General features: G+C 38.7%; 1 protein-coding gene across 2 annotated transcripts in view; it reads left to right on the top strand.

The window, feature by feature from the left end:
• The window catches only part of usp45 (ubiquitin specific peptidase 45), a 109,719-nt gene that overhangs the window by 48,285 nt on the left and 44,928 nt on the right, over positions 1 to 16,506 (top strand). For both annotated transcript variants that reach the window (XM_078399700.1, XM_078399699.1), the window contains exons 9-11: positions 9,604 to 9,691; positions 15,626 to 15,707; positions 16,017 to 16,108. In XM_078399700.1, coding sequence (XP_078255826.1) covers positions 9,604 to 9,691; positions 15,626 to 15,707; positions 16,017 to 16,108 — 262 coding nt within the window. The remainder of the gene's footprint in view (positions 1 to 9,603; positions 9,692 to 15,625; positions 15,708 to 16,016; positions 16,109 to 16,506) is intronic.

The raw sequence follows: 16,506 nt of genomic DNA, 5'->3' as shown, positions 1-16,506 counted from the left end.
CAAAGACCGTTCCCTCCGCAACTCCCTGGTTAACTCATCCTTTCCCACTCAACCACCCCCTCCCCAGGTACTTCGATTGAATTAAATTGAATTGAATACTTTATTGTCACATGTAACATTACGCTTATAAAGTCACAAATTCCCCCCCACGCCAGTTCCCCCTTGATCATTCCTCCGTCCCACACGCCGGGTCCTCCTTTATTCCTTCCCTCGGCAGCGGCGTCCTCACTTCCACGTGTCCCTTGCAACCGCAGGAGATGCAACACCTGTCCCTATCCCTCCTCCCTCGACTCAATCCAAGGACCCCAACAGTTTTTTTCAGGTGAGGCAGAGGTTCACTTACACATCCTCCAACCTCATCTACTGTATCCGCTGTTCCAGATGTGGACTCCTATATATCGGAGACCATGCGCACGGGTCGGCGAATGTTTCGCTGGCCACCTTCACTCGGTCCGCCTAAACCTACCTGATCTCCCGGTTGCGAAACACTTTCCAACTCCCCCTCCCATTCCCACACTGACCTTTCTGACCTGGGCCTTCTCCATTGTCAGAGTGAGGCCCAGTGCAAATTGGAGGAACAGCATCTCATATTTCGCTTACACTGCAGTGGTATGAATATTGACTTCTCGAACTGCAAGTAACCCTTGCTTTCCCTGACTCTCCATCCCTCCCCCTTCTCAGTTCTCCGACCAGTCTGACTGTTCCCCTGATTACATTGTATCTTTCTTTGCTTTGTTGTTACCTTCCCCTAGCTAACAATGTAGTCAGTGTATTCTACATTTTCCCTGCTCTGAATCTCTTTTGATCTTTTACACTTCCTTATCTTTGTAACTCCCTCTCCCCCAACGCAGTCTGAAAAAGGGCCCTGACCCGAAATGTCACCCATTTCTTTTATCCAGAGATGCTGCCTGTCCCGCTGAGTTACTCCAGTATTTTGTGTCTATCTTTTGTGTTCTCAGGTTCTGAGGAAATTTGAACTCAAAGCTGCTTTACTTGTGTCCTTCATTGCTATCTATCCTGTGCAGAAGAACACACAAGAAAATAAATTACATGTATAAGCTAAAGGCTGCTGAGTGAAGAATTTTGGGCCTGCTTTCTAACAAAAATTGCAAAAAACAAAAACTCAACCATTTTTTTTATCATAGACCATTATTTTCTGGTATTTGCAGTGCCAAAATCTTGCTGACAGAATTATGATAATTGTACCTACCTTCAGCTGTAATCTTATACAATTTCCTCCATATGTACTTTTTTATATTTCTCCATAATTGATATGGTTTAAAACCAATATTCAACAATTTTCTAGGGTCATGAAAAATAAGTTGGTCCAATTATGAACTTTGCAAGTGGATGCACTGTGGGACTGATATTTTTTATGTGCCAGCGACTAATTCTTTCTGATACAGGGTTCTTCTGATGATCTAAGTAATGATGACCTTGATGAGACGAGTGTTCTTTCCTCATGTTAATGATGAGAAGCCTTGTGTTTTAGAGACGATTTTTGTTCAGCATGCGCTAATTAAATATTTCTGGATACAATAATTTTAATTTCACATTAAAAATTGGCAGTCCTATGTATTTTTAAGTACTGTGGTTAAAAACTTCAGTTTTGAGTAGGATACATTGTATTTCACCTGAACATTTTTTTTTGTTGTCCAGAATGAATATCTTGGTTTATATCTATTGTACTGCTCTGTGTAAATTTTATATTTCTAAATTTTCAAAATTTCTACACTTTACTTAGTAAGTATTTGTGATGTACCTTTTTATTGCCATTTAGTGATAAATTATATACCTCAATTATTTTGGTAGAAGGAAATATAATTATTTCATTTGTAAAATGTGGGATAAATATTTCAAGCATTGATTCCCATTCTTTTGTTATTCATGAGTTGCCTTTTTGGATATTTCACTTGTGAAATGATCAATCAGGGATTTTGGAACTGATTTTGATGATTTCCAGTTCATTATAAGAATCAGAGGCTTCCACTAATTGGCTTTAACCTATTGCAAGTGTCATTTATATTCAATTCTAACAGTTATTGTATAAAGTAATTTTGGTAAGTGCTAAGAAGCACCTACAGATATTTTCTGCTCATTGATACAACCAATTTTTCTTTAAAAAAACAGCATGTCCCAATGTACTTGCATTGAAGAGATAATCTTCAACGTTGTGCAAAACTTCTTTGGATGTGGTCAAGTTTATGGTTTCTGCTTTAGGATAGGCTGCACTCGTAATAGGCTGCTTAGTGTCTGGTATCAAGCCATCCGCTGTTAATTTTGTTAGTGTTACAGCTGGCAAACGTTATGTTGGGGCAGATTGTGTATATTGCTACAGGGCCCTTCTGTTTGTTTTCCACTATACTGAATTTTAGGATTGCTGACTTCTGACTGATCATACGAACAAGTGATTGACACATCAATTAGTCATTAAACACATTTAATAAAGGTTACACAAATATGTCATTGATTGTGATTTCTTGTGACTGCTAAGTTAAGAGAATTCTGTTTAAAGAATTGTTACTAAACTTTGAAAATATCTTGTTTACTATATATTCCTAATATTTTTCTACTTTCCCTCTTGCCCGTTTTGCATTTCTGTATGTTCTCTTGTCCTTTCCATTTTTGTTTACTTTATTTTCAAAGCAGTTTTTAATTGGTTAGGCTTGGTTTGAATACAGTTTTGTCGGTTATGCTTTCTGAATTGGGTGTAATGGAAATAATTTACCATTCCATGAACACTGTAATCATCACCTGTTGTGTTTTTTTTTTTAACAAACCTGGAATGTTTATATTTTAATCAGTCTATTTTTGTGCCACATTTATATTTGTACTTTAAAAAGGGAAAGTTGGATAATTTTGATAAATGTGGGGATATTGGTTTTATTTATCAAAAAAATATTAAACACAGAATTCCAAATAAATGACATTAAGTAAACTAGAGAACACTGGATACCATGGCATTCCGAATGAGGAATCAGATAGAGCAATAAATGACAAGTGATTTATACAAATACCAGGCGAAATAATTTTCATAAATAAAAACAGCAAATTCTGGAAATATTGATTAGGCACAACTATGGTAAAAGGGAAAGAGTCAAAGATTCATTTTGATAACTTTCCAGCAGAACTGGCAAAATTGTGAAATTAATTATGTATTAAATTACAGAAAAGGGATAGATAAAGCAATTAGTGTGTCTAAATGGGTGGATCCAAATGAGACTGAATGATACCAATGGAAACTCAGCGTGTCAGTCTGTATCTGTGGATGCAAATGGACAGACAAAGTTATGGGTCACGACTGACGGGTGTTCTGCAATTCAATCTTACAAACTATGATGAATTTTAATTTCTTTATTGTAAAGTCGCTTACATGGTGAGCACCAAATGTAATATACTAAGTTGTAAGAAATGAATTGCTGCTTCACCTGGAATCAATATTTGGATCATTGATGTCGAGAAGAGGTAAAAGGGCAGATATTGCATCTCCTGCAGTTGCAGAGATAGGTATTGTGAGAAGACGAATGGATGTTATTAAAAATGAACGAGTGAACCAAGGAGGTCTGGAGAAAATGACCCGTCTAAATGCTGAAATGTATGTCTGTTGGTGGCATAACCTTGACGGCAGTGGAACTTACTGAGGATGTCTATTAAATGTGGAGGCTAGTTTGGTGGAAGGTACAGATAAAGGAACTTAATCTGGGGTCAAAGAATCAAACAGCATGGAAACAGGCCCTTCAGACCAACTTCTAAATCCTGACCAAGATGCCCATCTAAGCCCTTGTGGCACCCCAAACATCAGCCTGAAAGCTTGAAAAGAACTGTTTATTCCTACTTTCTATTTCTACTAATCAATATGCTATCTCAAATCTAATGAGAGTGAGAAGGTATTTATTCACAAAATGCTGGAGTAACTCAGCAGGTCAGGCAGCATCTCAGGAGAGAAGGAATGGGTGACGTTTCGGGTCGAGACCCTTCTTCAGACTGATGTCAGGGGGGCGGGACAAAGGAAGGATATAGGTGGAGACAGGAAGATAGAGGGTCTGAAGAAGGGTCTCGACCCGAAAGGTCACCCATTCCTTCTCTCCTGAGATGCTGCCTGACCTGCTGAGTTACTCCAGCATTTTGTGAATAAATACCTTCGATTTGTACCAGCATCTGTAGTTATTTTCTTATACTTATGATATAGAGATGTATTTTATTAAATGTCTTTTGAAAATCCAGTTATATGTTCATTGGTTCTTCATTTACACTGCCAGTGTAAATGGTATTTTTAGTGGAGTGATACAGTATTATGCTGAACATTAGAATTGGAGTTTACACCCTGCATTTGAAGTGCAGTAAATGCAAAATTATGTACAATGAGGTGGGTAGTAGGAATAGGACGGCATGCAAGTTTCAGAGAAATTTGTGCAGGATTGGGTCTCATGAAATTTCCCTGAGAGACAGTATGGGTTTATTGGTTAAATGACCTGTTGTATCAAATTTATGGAATTGATTGCCATGATGTGAATGAAATTTGACTTTTATTAAAATGGTTACAATGAAAAATGAGAACATTGGATGAAAATTAACACGATCAGATAAACCGAGGGAAAACCTCCATTGGTCAAGATTTTACCGAGGGAAAATATCTCAGCAGAAATGATGGCCAAACAATATATATATATATTTTTTAAGCCATTGAGCGCCTTGTCTGCTTAGTTTCTCCAGCACTTTGTTCTACTCAAGATTCCAGCGTCTTAATGTCCAGTTCTTTGTGTATCCATGGAACTGTAAACCTGAATGCCGTGTGAAGTTACATGCGTTCTGAATTTTTCTCTGGACTAATAGACCTCGTATCAATGAACCATTAATGTTTTACATTACATTTTAAGGAAAACTGTTGATGGCTGAAGCTAAATATTTTGTTTTGACGCTGTAACCTTAAAGCAAGTTTTAATTTTCAAACATGCAACTAAGTATGTGTTGATAAAACGGTATATTTGAGACAGTTAACCATAGATGCTGATTACTATTAACAGCAGTTCAACCTGTTCTGTCATGATACTGCTGGCACTGTACAACAGGTTGTGGTGCAATGGCACTGGCTTCCATATGTCAGCACATCTGCCTATGTTCTAGTCAATCAACCATCCAAAAGTCCTCAAACACAGCAATGATCTTGCTTCTAGCAAGTTTTCAAGGAGAAAAGAGTGCATTTATATTTGTCAGATTAATAATTTCATGATGAATATATTTCACAAATAAATTTAATAATTATTTGGTATTTCCTAATAACATTTTTTTTTAAATGAACATATATTTACTGTATAGGTACTGTATTATTATTTATCATGCTACTATTTGTAGCTTAAAAAATATATTGTTCAGCATGGAAATAAATTTCTGGACTTGCCTCAGTAACACATCATTTGCTGCATTTCTTCCATCATCTTTTTGGATTCCAGCTTATTAACATCATACAGTTGTACAGTGCTGGTCTGATGAAACAGGTGAGCTCCTGCATGACAGCTTTGAGCTCTCAAGCAGAAGATATAGAAAATGCATGATGCTTATTTAGCCATCAAGTGGATTGAATGACTTCTGATGATAAATTATTGATCAGAAACAATGACCCGTCTCACCAGAGATGATGGCTGATGTACTAGATATTTCCTGCATCTTCCATTATTATTCCAGATTTAGCACAGGTGGGCAACTTGGTCGGCATGGGCAAGTTGGGCTGAAGAGCCTGTTTCCATGCTGTAAGATTATGTGGGGGCTCATGTTGTCGACCTCCCTGTGGTGAGCCCTGTCAACTGACCTCAGTCAGGCGAACGACAACAAACAGAGGCAGCAGAAGCAGCTTCATAACTTCTGCTGCCTCAAACGCAAGAAGAAGAAGAAGAAGATTCTGTGATTCGATAGCTACCACTACCATCTGCAGTATTTTTCCTTAAGGAGCTATTGCATTCTAACTCTAATGTTAGTCAACCTATTTTTGGCATACGCAAAATGCATGTCCAGTTTACTTGAGATACAACTTTCCACAGGTTGAGGGAAACAAGAAAAAGACTTGTATATCATAGTATACATTATACTAAAGTACTGCAGCATTTTTTTAACTTAATAATTTTCATATTTGAATATTGAAGTGCTATCTAAACTTTGAAGCGATGAGCAGCAGTACATTCTGAACCTCATTTATTTTTATCGTAGTTGAAAAGATGCAGCCTGTGCCATGTACAAAATCCAAAATATCAATTTACCAAGGCTTCATAGATTGTGCTGTGCATACCCGCAATCGCTACCATCTAGAATGGCAAAGATCCCCACCTTCTTGACTATCTACCTCCAAACCATAGAAACATAGAAAAATAGGTGCAGGAGTAGGTCATTTGGCCCTTCGAGTCAGCAACGCCATTCAATATGATCATGGCTGATCATCTAAAAGCAGTACCCTGTTCCTGCTTTTTCCTGATATCCCTCGATTCCTTTAGCCCTAAGAGCTGAATCTAACTTGAAAATATCCAGTGAATTGGCCTCCACTGCCTTCTGTGGCAGAGAATTCCACAGATTCACAACTCTCTGGGTGAAGTAGTTTTTCCTCATCTCAGTCCTAAATGGCCTACCCCTTATTCTTAAACTGTGACCCCTGTGACTCCCCCAACATCAGGAACATTTTTCCTGCTTCTAGTCTGTCCAATCCTTTAAGAATTTTATATGTTTCTATAAGATCCGCTCTCATCCTTCTAAATTCCAGTGATTACAAGCCCAGTTGACCCATTCTTTGAAACATATGTCAGTCCCGCCATCCTGGAATTAACCTGATGAACCTACACTGCACTCCCTCAATAGCAATAATGACCTTCTTCAAATTGGGAGGCCAAAATTGCACACAATACTCCAGGTGCGGTCCCACCAGGGACCTGTACAATTGCCGTAGAACCACCTTGCTCCTAAACTCAAATCCTCTCGCAACGAAGGCTGACATGCCATGAGCTTTCTTCACTGCCTACTGTAACTGCATGCGTACTTTCAGTGACTGATGTACAAGCACACCCAGGTCTTGTTGCACCTCCCTTTTTCCTAATCTGACAACATTCAAATGATGCCTTCCTGTTATTTGCCACCAAAGTGGACAACCCCACATTTATCCGCATTATAGTGCATCTGCCATGCATCTACCCACTCACCCAATCTATCCAAGTCACCCTGCAGCCTCAGAGCATTCTCCTCGCAGCTCACACTGCCACCCAGCTTTGTGTCATCCACAAACTTGAAGATGTCACATTTAATTCCCTCCTCTAAATCGTTAATATATATTGTAAATAACTGGTGTCTAAGTACCGAGCCTTGCGGCACCCCACTAGTCACTGCCTTCCATACTGAAAAAGGACCCGTTAATTCCTACTCTTTGCTTCCTGTCTGCCAACCAGTTCTCCATCCATGTCAATACCCTACCCCCAATACCATGCGCTCTAATTTTGCACACTAATCTCTTGTATGGGACCTTGTCGAAGGCCCTTTGAAAGTCCAGATACCACATCCACTGGCTCTCCCTTATCCATTCTACTTGTTACATCCTCAAAATATTCCAGAAGATTAGTCAAGCATGATTACCCCTTCATAAATCCATCCTGATTTTGGCCGATCCTGTCACTGCTTTCCAAATGCACTGCTATAACATCTTTAACAATCGGCTCGAGCATCTTCCCCACTATTGATGTCAGGCTAACTGGTCTATAATTCCCCGTTTTCTCTCTCCCCCCTTTCTTAAAAAGTGGGGTTACATTGGCTACCCTCCAGTCCACAGGAACTAACCCAGAGTCGAGAGAACATCGGAAAATGATCGCCAATGCATCCACGATTTCTAGGGCCACCTTGAGTAATCTGGGATGCAGACCATCAGGCCCTGGGGATTTATCTGCCTTCAGTGCCAACAGTTTACCTCACACCATTTCCTGATTAATGTGGATTCCCTTCAGTTCCTCCCTCCCACTAGATCCTCAGTCCCCTCGTATTTCTAGGAGATTGTTTGTGTCTTCCTTAGTGAAGACAGAACCAAAGTACTTGTTTAACTGTTCAGCCATTTCTTTATTTCCCATTATAAATTCACCTGTCTCTGACTGTAAGGGACCTATTTTTGTTTTCACTAATCTTCATTTTTACATATCTAAAGAAGCTTTTAGAGTCAGTTTTTATATTCCCATGAAAGCTTTCTTTCATGCTCTTTTCCCCCCCCCCCCCTCTTAATTTACCGCTTTGTCCTCTGTTGAGTTCTAAATTTCTCCCATTCCTCCGGTTTGCTGCCTCCTCTGGTCAATGTATATGCCTTTTCCTCGGATCTATCCTTGATTTCCCTCATTAGCCACGGTTGAGCCGCCTTCCCCGTGTTATTTTTTCGCTAGACAGGGATGAACAATTTTTGGAGTTCATCCATGCGGTCATTAAATCTTTTCCATTGCATTTCCACCGTCAACCCTTTAAGTTTAATTTGCCAGTCTATCCTAGCCAATACCCGTCCCATACCTTAAGTCTCCTTTCTTTAAATTCAGGACCCTACTCTCTGAATTAAACTTGTCACTTTCCATCCTAATGCAGAATTCCACCATGTTATGATCACTGTTGCCCAAAGGGCTTTGCACAACAAGATCGCTAACTAATCCTTCCTCATTACACAATACCCAGTCTAAGATGGCCTATCCTCTAGTCGATTCTCCTACATATTGGTTTAAAAAACCCATCCCGTATACATTCTAGGAAATCCTCCTCAGCACTGCTACCAATTTGGTTGGCCCAATCTGTATGTAGATTAAAGTCACCCATGATAACTGCTGCACCTTTACTACCTGCATCCCTAATTTCCTATTTGATGTATCCCCAACCACCCTACTGCTGTTTGGTGGTCTGTATACAACCATACAGTACACTTTCACTGCTTTCATTGTATTAATATCCAAGAATAGACTGGAAATGTCTTCACCATAACACTGCTGTAGTTTGAAAATACGACTCACTTCCACCTTTTCAAGGGCATTTAGGGATTGGCAATGTATACAGGGCTTGCCAGCAACTTTTGTAAAACCTATTACTGGAATTAACACTTGCAATACTCAAATTAAGTAGTATAACTAATCCTTCTTTGTTTTGTTGACTGAATGCAGAGAAAATTGAGCAGGATTAATTACTATTTCAGCACCAATGAACAACCAACAATTTAGATATTTTTCAGTGGGTGAGGGCACAAACATCTTGTACATTATTCACTCATCTTTCCAAAAGACTTTGCCTAGCTAGTTTTCTCCAGTTGTTTTGGATCTCCAAAAATGTACCCCTTTTTTGTAGGCTTGCATTAAATTGTATTATATTTAAATACGTTTAAATTCGGTTGTAGTTTTCACAAAAAGTGAATGGTTTAGAGTTTGGGGACACTTGAATAAGTGTCATGTTACTTTTTTAAAGTTATACATTTTGTCATTATTAAAATAGTTTGTTTCCTAAACTGATATTTATGTCAGTGTGGCATTTTAATCAAATTTGATTTGTGCTGGACGCGAGTATTATACACTATAATACAAACTGGTGCTTTACTATATGTTTTGCTTCTCTGCCCAACAGAGCGCCACGTTTTAGGGGTTTCCAGCAACAGGACAGTCAGGAACTACTTCACTATTTACTGGATGCCATGCAGATTGAAGAAACTAAGGTAATTATATTCAAGACTACTAGGAACACATCTTTAAAAAAGGAAATCAAATCCAGTTTAAAAAAAAAATCATCTGCATATTATTGATACAGGCAACTCACTCGTGAAGTGGGATAGCTGTATTTCAAGAAAGCTGTCTATATCCCAGATTTTTTGCAAAGTGATTTATGAATTTCCAAAGAGCTAATTTTCCTTACCCCGAACTGACATAACGTGGGTAGACACAAAATGCTGGAGGAACAGCGGGTCATGCAGCATCTCTGGAAAAAAGGAATAGGTGACATTTCAAGTTGAAACCCTTCTTGTCTGTGGGGATCATTTGTAATTCCGTATTGTTAAAGTATTTGTTTGATGTGTTGCCCAGTTAAAACCAGAATTAATTATCTCTTTATTGTCTAAAATTGTGAGGATAATATTTTGTAACTAATTTGTCCTTTTAGATTAATTGCCTAGATCTAGTGGTATAATAACATTGAAACCATCAGCCTCTGCCGTCATTACACCATGGAACAGACGGCAACTTTAATATTAGATTCATTTATGATCGAAAATCAAAGTTGGTATGTAATTCAGCACATGTCTGCAAACTATATGGCTTGCAGCCTTCTCCAACAAAATCAAGAGAAGTAATGTGAATTGAGTTGAACCTATGCTATTGGCAAACTAGTTCCACTGTAAAAACCTATCTACACTAACGATGAACTAGAGCAGTCAATTAAATTAAAAGCACCTGGAGGAAAATCTATGTAGTCACAGGAAGAATGTGCAAAGTCCACACGAACTGTACCGGGTCCCTGGAGCTGTGAGGCAGCAGCTCCACCTTCTGTGCCACCATGCTCACTCTGCATCAGCAGAGACAATGTTATCATCATGATGCTACCTACTGTAGATATATTTCAAGAGTTTATTGAAGGTCTGCAACAATGATTATTGCATCACTGCTGACTGAAAATATTGAACTTATGGTCTTGATGTACATTGATTTTCTTTCTGATGGTTGAAATAGCAGTTAATATTTTTACATCAATGGTGTGGCTACTGATTGTCAGTTACCAAAATGATTTCTTACAATGTCACATAAATATAAAGTTATAACTCCTTGGATTCATTCAACTGTTGCACAATTTAGATTTAATTATCTCAATTTCCTCTCAGAAAATCAAATCTGCTAATAGAGAAAGCTGAACCAGAGCAAATGACCAAACTGGCATTGTGAGAAGAGAATAAGATGACATTTTATTAGGAAAGGACACATTTGTAATATGATTTATATGTATTAATATGCATTTAAGAGAAATTTCAATAGTTTGCTTCATAAACTAATATGTAGCTAGAGAATTTGTTAGAGAATGATAGAAGTTATAAATATTTTCATTTACCAGTTTTGCTTAACATGAGCTTGAGATGAAAAGCAGATTCATAAATCAGGCCAAAACCTATTTGATCAGACTTGGATGTTCTTGTACTGAATGATTTATAATGAGCGATGCAATTAACGAAAAAGATCACGCTAAGACACTGAAAACCACTTCTATTCCTCTCATGATTTTATACACCTAAGATCACACACACCTCATCCTCCTGTGCTCCAAGGAACAGAATCTCAGCCAACTCAACTTCTCCCTTTTGCTCGGACCCTCTAGTATGGCAACATCCTCGTTAAAGGTTACAACATTTGCAGCAAAAGTACCTTACTTTCAAAAAGTTTCAAAATAGCTAGTTTGGGCAGCTATAAAATAAAAAATGCATTTTCTTCCTATTTTGTTCTAAGCTCTTTTTTATATTGGGCAAATGATGCAGGGAATCGGTGTGCAAAAGAATATCCCAGTAGGTTGTTTTCCTTCATTTGTCCGCAGTAAGAGTTTTCAATAGCAAATGTCTGGAAAAATGGCAGGAAATTTATTTTTTTGTTTTGGCGAGAGAAAAATGAAAGGGAGTTTTAGTAATTCTCGATTCTTCTTTATTGGCCAACGTACTGATTCCACACAATGACCTTCAAGCAGTTCTGCCTTTTCTATTAGTATAGAAGTAGCATTAGGAAATTTGAATACATGTGATGAATGTGAGAGAAGTTAGATTATTAAAAAACTTTCTAGCAACATTCTGAAGTCCTTTACAGTACAATATCAATTAAATATCAATATATAATTTTATACTTCTATTATACTTCAATTTTAATTGTTTACTTTTGTGCTCATCAATAATGGAGTGACCCCTAGGATTGCTTAAAGTTTTTTAAATCTCACAATGCTCTACAATTTCAATTTGAATTGAAAATTATTGTGACTGCCATATATCCTTCAGCAGAGCAGTGCAAGAGATGACTTGCAGGGAAAAAAGACATGATTTGAAGGACTTTAGACGGTGTGACAAAATTAGAATGGCAGGTCTATGGATCTATTCAAAAGACACAGCAGTGACAGTTGTGCCAGTCAGAACCGCGGGTACCCGAGTAGCACAGCATTGTCTGGCCTGGGAACACCACAGCTGTTAATCGAGTTATTGTTGTGGAGTGTCACAACCATGTGGTGTTGAGAGAGGGAGAGAGCCTGCAGCGACGTGCCTGCCACCAGAATCCTTTAGCAGGATTACCACCACGAACATTCTCTTGTTCAGGCTGTTTAGAAAACCCCACGAAGGATATGTTGTACCGTGCATGAATTATCCCTGCTAGTGAGCTTAAGAAAACCCTTCAAACTTGATGACTGTGTTTGTCACCTAAGAAACACAGTTTTAGGACTTGCCTTTTACAGTCAAAACACTACATTTCTGAGCTGTGTGCTCCCATTTCAGTGTGGAAACATAATTGCAATTTGACTGTGTTTTGGAGAAAGGTCAGGCAACTTAAAGATGATGGAGGGAATGACAGTCGACAAGTCCTGCAGGGCATTTTTTACCAATATTATTTGTAATAGATTATTTAATACAGTGGCTTGGAAGTTGATGCCTGCTGCTAATTAATTACTGTCTTTCACCACTGTCACTAGCACGTTGACCATGCAGGGATGATGTCTTTGTTTGACCTAAATAAATGGTTCAGTGCTCAATTTTTAACAAAAGGGGCTGTTGATAGGCCTAAACCTATTTGGGGTATTCAGCTGAGCAATTATGTATGACTACATTGTTGGTTATAGGATGAAAAGGGCAAATGCAGAACAAAGTTGTTGACCAGGTCATATTTGCAAATGGGTATGTATGTATCACAAGTAAGGTCAAATTTAGCTTTAATTGTATCCTGCACAAATTTATATTTAAGGGCATCAATCGACTATTTATATGTGGGGACATAACTTCAATTTAAAGTGAATGGAGGACAACGCTATGAATTTGTTTCTTTTGTTCTAATAAAACAAATTTTCTTCTAATAAAGGTTCAGGTAATTTTTCACTTGTCATCTTTTCACACTGAAAATGAGAGTAGGTAGTTAGTATCAAAGAATCTGTTAATCATCGTCATCCTTGCAGTGAGAAACTAAGCAGCCATAGTTCTCTGAAGCTGGAAATTCCAAAGGTTTAAATCCCTTGAGTGGAAAACTTAGCTATTATATCTCTTAACCTTAGCTATTATATCTCCTTCTAAACCTACCCTGGCAAACATTACAGACACTGACCGCCCTCTGTTTAAAACAAACATGCCTCCTAAATCTCCCTTAAAATTTCTGTTTCACATTGAATCTTCGCAGAATGTACTAGGTGCCTGGAAAGCACTGCCAGTAAAGGTGGTTGAAGCAGATATGATAGCAAAGTTTAAGAGCATTTTGGCAGACATATGGGATTAATAAACAGGGAATAATAATAAACAGGGAATAGAGGGATACAGACTATGTGCAGACAGATGGGATTTGTTTGATTGGCAGTATGGTTGGTGCAAACATGATGGGCCAAAGCACCTATGGTGTGCTGTTCTATATCCTCACCGGCAATTCATCTCTTTTATGTCTGTCTGGATCGAATTTCTAACTATCTCCAGAGGAAGATCTAAGTTTTTTTGAAGAAGTAACCAGAAGGAAAGAAGTTGACAAGGACAAGGCCTAAAAGTTGTCACTACATAGATGGCCACATTTGTTTGCACCTTGCAGCCTGGCCTGTTGCCAGAGACCTGACTGCTGCTTCTCTCCATTGACGGATTATCTTTTCCAACATCCATACGGGTATATTTGTTTTCAATGGCTACGGGGTTCCTGCTTCTCTACCTACTCCCTTTCCTGGTGCTCACCCGTCTATTTTCCACCCTTACCTTGTGTGTTATCACTATAACTCCTATCTATGAAGTCCCCAGGCTCTCAGACAATCAGGAGGCCGTCCAGCTGTAGATCCAGTTTTCTCACATGGACGTACTTCCTATCGGTGTAATTCTCGGGGATGCTGGAAGTGTTCCTGACCTCACATCCTGCAGGGGAAGTATATCAATACCCTAACTTCCATCCGGACTACACCTGACCAGACTGAAGAAAAAAAGTTACAAAAAAGAAGACCTTACATTATCTCGCTGTCACCCTCTGCTCAATCTTCCGGCCATAGCCTCTGAAGCCAAGGTCTCACTATTTACTCTCAAACACAACATTTGTGCCTCAACATGAAGCCTCTCCCAAAGAACCAGGGCTGTGGAGTCGATACCCAAAACACCCAACTCCGACTCCTTGATTTCTTGTGTATTGAAGTCGAAGTCAAGGAGTCGGAATCGGGTGTTTTAGGTATCGACTCCACAGCCCTGCAAAAAACTGCTCCCAATGCTGCCTTCTGTTAATGGCTGCCGTTCTTTTGTTCACCGCCAGAAGGTGTTATTCCAGGACTCAAATGGCAACTTTTTTAATCTTCTGCATTTCTTCTCTCAGCTGCGCACATGCTGCTGAAACTTATGAAGAATATATGCAGCATAGTTACACAGGGCCCAACCATCAAGTTTGTTCAATCAGGAATTGGAACACCTCCAGGCAAGGCCAGCAGAATAATCAAGGATGAGTTGCACCCTGGCCACTCGCTCTTCTCCCGTCTCCCATCTGGCAAAAGGTATAGAAGTGTGAAAATGCACACCTCCAGATTCAGAGACAATTTCTTCCCAGCTGTTATCAGGCAACCAAACCATCATACCACAACTAGAGAGCAGTCCTGAACAGCTATCTAAACCAGAAAATGCTAGAAAAGCACAACAGGTCAAGTGGCATACGTGGAAAGAGAAATTGTCAATGTTACAGATTAGTGACCTTTTGTCAGAAATGGGAAAGAGAGTTGCCGTTTTCAGTAGGAGAGAAATGGGGGTTAGATGTGTTGAAAAGAAAGAACGCAATGCTCTAGAGGGTGGCACGGTAGTGCAGTTGGAGTGTTGCTGCCTTGCAGAGCTGGAGACCTGAATTTGATCCCGACTACAAGTGCTGTGTTTACGGAGTTTGTACGTTCTCCCCATGACCGCGTGGGTTTTCTTCAAGATCTTTGGTTTTCTCCCACACTCCAAAGACGTGCAGGTTTGTAGGTTAATTGGCTTGGGTTTGTATACTTGGTATAAGTGTAAATTGTCCCTGGTGTGCGTAGGCTTGTGTTAATGTGCGGGGATCGCTAGTCGGTGTGGACTCGGTGGGCTAAACGGACTGTTGCTCTAAAACTAGAACTAAAACTACTTAATTGGAGACCCTCGGACTATCTTTGATTGGACTTCACTGGCTTTATCTTGCACTAAAATTCACGTTATTCCCTTTATCATGTATCTATCTGTACATTGTGAATGGCTGGATTGTTATCATATATTGTCTTTCCGCTGACTGGTTAGCATGCAACAAAAGCTTTTCACTGTACCTCGGTACACGTAACAATAAACTTAATTAAAACTAATCAAACTACTTCCAGGTGCCTTTGACTCATTGCAGAAGAGAATTACTTGTACAGTATTGTATTCGTTAGAAACAATTTGTAAGCATATACTTTTTTACCCCTGATGCAGCGCATACAGAGTGCCATCTTAAAAGCCTTCAACAACCCAACAGTCAAAACTGCTGATGAAGAAACCAAACAAAAAGTGAAAGGTAGAGATTTTGTATAGTTCAAGGGCGCCATCTGCTGTATTTATGGTAATTTAAATCTGATAAACCCTTTTCAGTTGAAATAACGCAGAAACCTGCATATGGCAAAGACTGGCTCGGTTATGTTTTGAAATCATGATTATTAGCCTTTAGGTATTTGAACAAATAATGTGCATGAATATTTTTTTAAACCATAGTTGTTTTCAATTTATAACCTCTAGAAATTGTTGTCAAACTTTGAAATCAACTTGAAAACATTTGTTTGAGAGAAAACATCAGATAAATTTAACTCAAAATATAATGCCATTGCAGTATACGGAAGAGAAGGTGTGAAGATGAATTTTATCAACCAAATTTTTGTTGGAGAGTTGATCAGTACTGTCATGTGTGAAGAATGCTTGCATGTGAGTATTTAGATCATAGTGTTCCAATGTAAAATAATATAACTTTAGTTTCATATTTGTATTCACTAATGATTAAATGTAGCACCTAAGTAAATGTAAAATGTGGTAGATATAGAGTTGTTTGGTAAATATCTGTTTTTAAACCTTGTAATGTGATTTTATTGTGGGTAGAAGTAAATACTTTTGCAGTCTTTTGTTCTTTATTGTAGTTTCAATGCATATGATGGAATTGGTGGCTTTGGGGCCAAGTTTGCAAATGATACGAAGATAAGTGGAGAGCCAGGTAGTGTAGAGGAAGAAGGGAGTCTGCAGGAAGACTTAGGCAGGTTGGGAAAGTGGACAAAAAAGTGGCTGATGGAATACAGCATAGCAAATGTATGCGCTCATGCACTTTGTTA

The sequence above is a fragment of the Rhinoraja longicauda genome, chromosome 5, assembly GCF_053455715.1.
Source record: "Rhinoraja longicauda isolate Sanriku21f chromosome 5, sRhiLon1.1, whole genome shotgun sequence".
In the NCBI taxonomy this organism is placed as follows: domain Eukaryota; kingdom Metazoa; phylum Chordata; class Chondrichthyes; order Rajiformes; family Arhynchobatidae; genus Rhinoraja; species Rhinoraja longicauda.
This window is presented reverse-complemented; position numbering and strand designations above follow the sequence as displayed.